General features: G+C 47.2%; 1 protein-coding gene across 11 annotated transcripts in view; it reads left to right on the top strand.

The window, feature by feature from the left end:
* The first annotated feature begins 2,555 nt into the window (after positions 1–2,555).
* Adam22 (ADAM metallopeptidase domain 22) overlaps positions 2,556–4,537 on the top strand; it is a 226,571-nt gene continuing 224,589 nt past the window's right edge. For 4 of the 11 annotated variants that reach the window (XM_055612609.1, XM_055612619.1, XM_055612620.1 and 1 more), the window contains exons 1-2: positions 2,556–2,890; positions 3,352–3,512. In XM_055612609.1, coding sequence (XP_055468584.1) covers positions 2,812–2,890; positions 3,352–3,512 — 240 coding nt within the window. In that variant the 5' untranslated portion in view covers positions 2,556–2,811. The remainder of the gene's footprint in view (positions 2,891–3,351; positions 3,513–4,537) is intronic. The other 7 variants (XM_055612612.1, XM_055612614.1, XM_055612613.1 and 4 more) reach the window with 3 other exon arrangements.

Genomic DNA, 4,537 nt, shown 5'->3' on the forward strand with positions numbered 1-4,537 from the left:
CTTCTTCTTCTTCTTCTTCTTCTTCTTCTTCTTCTTCTTCTTCTTCTCAAGTCCATCCCATTTGCCTTTCTGAATGAGGATTGATCATCTCACCCAGGGTCCTCCTTCTTAACCCTTAGCCAAACTAACTACAAGGCAGAGAGAAACTATCCAAGTCAGCAAAATCAGAAACGAAAAGAGGGACATAACGACAGACACTGAGGAAATCCAAACAATCATTAGGTCTTACTACAAAAGCCTATATACCACAGACTTTGAAAATCTAAATGAAATGGACAATTTTCTTCATAGATTCCATATCTACATTGATTTTTAGATACTCAACCAGCTTTCCATACCTAGAATTAATCCCACTTCTTACTTTCTTTTTTTGAGACTAGACCTCATGTATCCCTGACTGGTTTGTTCTGTAGGCAAGATTCATTGGTAAACATCTGGTGTGTCTGCCTCTACCTCTCCACTGCCCAGGTTCCAGGCAAATGATACAGCTGACTTATGTGGGATAGTAATCAAGCCCAGATTTTCAAGAACGCTAAGTAAATATTGTATTACCTGAATCTTTTATTTTTACTTCATTAGACACAATCTTCTAGTTTCTTCCTGAGGTTTTCTATATTTGTGCTCATCAGAGATTCTGGCCTGTTGTTCTCTTTCTCACATTTTATGTTTTATGCCATGACAATGCTTGCCTCACTTGCTGTTCCTAAAAACTACTTTTGCTTCTATTTTCTAGGAGAAATTTCATAAAATTTGCTATCATTTCTTTCTTCAAAGCTTGGCTGAATTTGCCAGTCAGTGTACCAAGGCTCTGTAAGCTTTATGTTTTGAAAGAACATTGTTATTGATTCAGTGTCTTTAATGTTGTCTATAATATTCCTTTGTAATCTATTTAATGTCCATACGATCAGCAGTCATTGATCTTCTTCCATTTCTACTATTAGTATTTGTGTCTTCCCTTCTTAATAGTTATCTTGAAAAAAAAATAGTTGTCTTGATTCCATGCTATTCATCTTTTTAAAAAGTCCATTTTGGGGCTTATCTCTGTTGATTTTCTGTTTTCAACTTCATAGATTGCTGTTTTATTTATTTTTTTCTGTTGCTTACATTTCTGTGCTTACTAAAGTCTGGGGGCTTGTTACAATCTGCAAATAAAGATACTTTGACTACTTCCTTTTCTATTTGTATCCGCTTAAGCTCCTTTAGCTGTCTATTGCGCTAGTTAAAACTTCAAGTATGTATTGAACAAGTATGGAGAGAAGCATATAGTTAAGACTTCAAGTATATACTGAATAGGTATATAGTTTTCTTACGTATTGAATTAGTATGGAGAGAAGCATATAGTTAAGACTTCAAGTATATACTGAATAGGTATATAGTTTTCCTGATTTTAGTGGACTTGCTTTGAGTTTTTCTCCATTTAAATTGATGTTGCCAATGGGCTTGCTGTAACCTGCCTTTATTGTTAAGGTATGTCGCTTGTGTCCCAAATCTATGCAGGACTCTTACCATGAAGGGGTGTTGGATTTTGTCAAAGGCCTTTTCTACATCAGATGATTACGTGGTTTTTGTCTTTCAGTTTGTTTCTATGGTAGATTGATCTAACTCTTAATTTTCTCTTTTCTTCTGATCTGAGGATCAAATGCCCGTGTAGGTGGATTTCAGAATTTGTAAAGTGCAAGTGTTAGTTATACTAATAATTATGTTATTACTATTTCCTCCTGGTGAGCTTCTAACATTTGCAACAGGGTAGGGGTAGGGCAAGCAGCCTGAGAAAAGTACAGTTCCCCCTATCTGTACAGGTTTGAGGTTGGCAGATACTGGAGGGAGCAAACGCATCACGGAGAATCGAGCTGACTCACGCTTGACACGCCTTCCTAGACTTCTGGGAGATATCTTCTGATTCTCCTGGAGACGGGTTAACCACCCTCCTCTAGGCATCAAAAATAAAATGAAATAAAAAAAAGGGGGGGGTGCTTGAAGAGTGGGGGCAGAGATGGCTTAGAAACTCTGGCTGTTCCTTCAGAGGGCATGAGTTGGGATTCCCAGTACCCACACGACCTTCTGTTAACTCCAGAGTTAGGGACCGAACGCCCTCTTCTGGCCTCCGGAGGTATTGCACACACCGTGTGCACAGACACACCGGCCGGCAAACATATCCAAAGCCACCTAGTTCAAATTCTTACCGAAACAATATGAAAGCGGGTGACTCACACCCAGGTCCTTTACCGCTACAAGCACCCGGCACATAGTAGGCTCTCAGTCCGCATCTGTGGAACGATGGTCGCTTGGTAACACAAGCACTACTAACCGGGGAGCGACAGTGCGGCTCCGTGCAGAGGCTGGGGGTTGGGGGAGGGACGACTTCGGGGTGCCGCAACCGTGCAGGTCTGCAGTCTCCGGGTGGCCACGGTCGCGTCGCTGTGGAGACCAGCTCGATGCGGGGCGGGAACTACATTTCCCAGCTCCTCCGGGGCGCGCGGCCGGGGTGCGGCGCGCGCGGGGCGGGGGGGGGTGGGGTGGTGGCAAGTGCACGGGCCCCGCTGCGCACCCGGCTCCGCGCCCCGCCGCGCTGGCCGCCCGCCCCGGCCTCCGCCTGGGGGATGAGGTGGGAGGCGCTAGGAGCCACTTAGCTACTGCCCGGCGCCCGATGCGGCACTTGCTCGCTGCCCCCGCCACCGAAGCGCCCGCCGGGCACAATGCAGCACTGAGGCGGCGGCGGCTGCGGCTGCGGCAGCGGCAGCGGCGCGGGCTGGGAAGGGGCGGCCGGGAGCCGGAGCCCAAGCCCGAGCCCGAGCCCGAGCCCGGGGCACCATGCGTGCAGCGGCGGCCGCGTCCTTCTGGATGCTCTGCGTCTTGGGGACCTGGCCCCTGGCGCGCTGCGGTCAGGCAGGTAAATTCGCAGCTGCCGGGGCTTCCCGGATTCGTTGGAGCCCCGAGGCCCCCCGAAAAGCCGCCTCCGCGATTTCACGGTGCGCGGGTTTTTCTATTTTTATTTTTATATCTTGAAGGGCGGTGAGAGAGGAGCAAATGCACACACACGTGAGTGTGGAGGGGGCTCAAGGATGCTTCAGCAATCTGGGGTCAAATGCGTTTTTATTTTTCTCCCCGAAGAAGAGTCGCCTTCAGGAGAATGGGTGACTGCTTCTGGGCCCGGAGATGCTCTCGGATGAGCTGGTCCAGGGCCAGCTGGTGTCTCTGCGTCCTTCCCAGATGGGGTCCTGGAGGGAGGAGACGGGGGAATTTTCTTAGGAGATGTAGGACCGCACGATGGAGGACTGTGGGTTAGGGTCATTATTATTATTATTTTACCGTTTCTCTTCACTCCCTCCTTCCCTCCCGCCTGCCTGCAAGGAGACGCCTCACTGAGGGAACTGGAGAGGGGGGACGAAAACCGCTTCCTGGAGCGCCAGAGCATCGTGCCACTGCGCCTCATCTACCGCTCGGGCGGCGAGGACGAAACTCAGCACGACCAGCTCAACACGCGGGTGCGGGGCGACCCTGGCGGCCGGCAGGTGAGCGGCGGGGTGCGGGAGGTGGTCCTCGGCACAGCCCAGCGACCCCGCTTTTGCTTAGGGTTGCCCTGGAGACGAGGTGTACCGGGTGTTATGATGCTCCCTGTGCAAAAAGGAGGAGAAAAGGAGACAGAGGAAAGGGGAACCAGAAGAAGCGCAGGCCCAAGGTTTTGCAGAGAGGTGGGTGGCTGGCGTTGGCCGCTCCTAGTAGCCCAGTAACCTGAGTGACAGGTAGAGACCTCATCTTCTTAGTCAAGCAAAGATTGTATGGGGTAGGAGATTGTATCTGGGCAGGATATCATCATCTCTGTGTTTTAACTCCGAGAGTCGGCGGGCGTTGCAACCCAAGATAAGTATTGTAGAAAGAAGAGAAGAAATGTAGGCAACGCTAAGAAACCAAACTAAAATAAAGTACATTGCAGACTTTCCTGCTCACTTAGATTTTGAACACCAGAGGTATGCCCGTTCACTCCTAACTTCCTCAAATGAGTCCTCCGCACTATTTATTGCTGTGTCTGCGATCAATATCAAAACATCTATAGATATGATTGAAGGTACACTGGCTAATTCTAGCAAATATTTTTTGGGACCATGGAAGTTTTTTTTGTGTGAGCGTGGATCAACCTGACAGTTCATTCATCCGCAAGTACATCTGAAGCTCATGTAGTTGAATTTTTTTGTAAACTTTACTGAAATAAAGATAAGCTGGGAATTTTCACATCATACATATGTTCAACACTAACATAATTGTAATGCAATCATGTACTCGGTATTCACATGAGGTATGTAAAGACTGAAAAAAGTTAAGTCTACATTTGCAGCCAAATAATTGGCTCCATTAAATTTTTGTTGACACAGGTAGAAATTCAGGGTTACTTGTAGTATCCATTGAAGTTAGATTATTGCAGTAGAAATCCCAATATGTCCAGCTCTTAATGAAGGATGTATTTAGTTAACATCATTCCTGCAGCCTCTGACGAAAGAAAGAAAGAAAGAAAGAAAGAAAGAAAGAAAGAAAGAAAGAA

The sequence above is a fragment of the Psammomys obesus genome, unplaced genomic scaffold, assembly GCF_907164565.1.
Source record: "Psammomys obesus unplaced genomic scaffold, mPsaObe1.curated_primary_1811, whole genome shotgun sequence".
NCBI classification, from domain to species: Eukaryota; Metazoa; Chordata; class Mammalia; order Rodentia; family Muridae; genus Psammomys; species Psammomys obesus.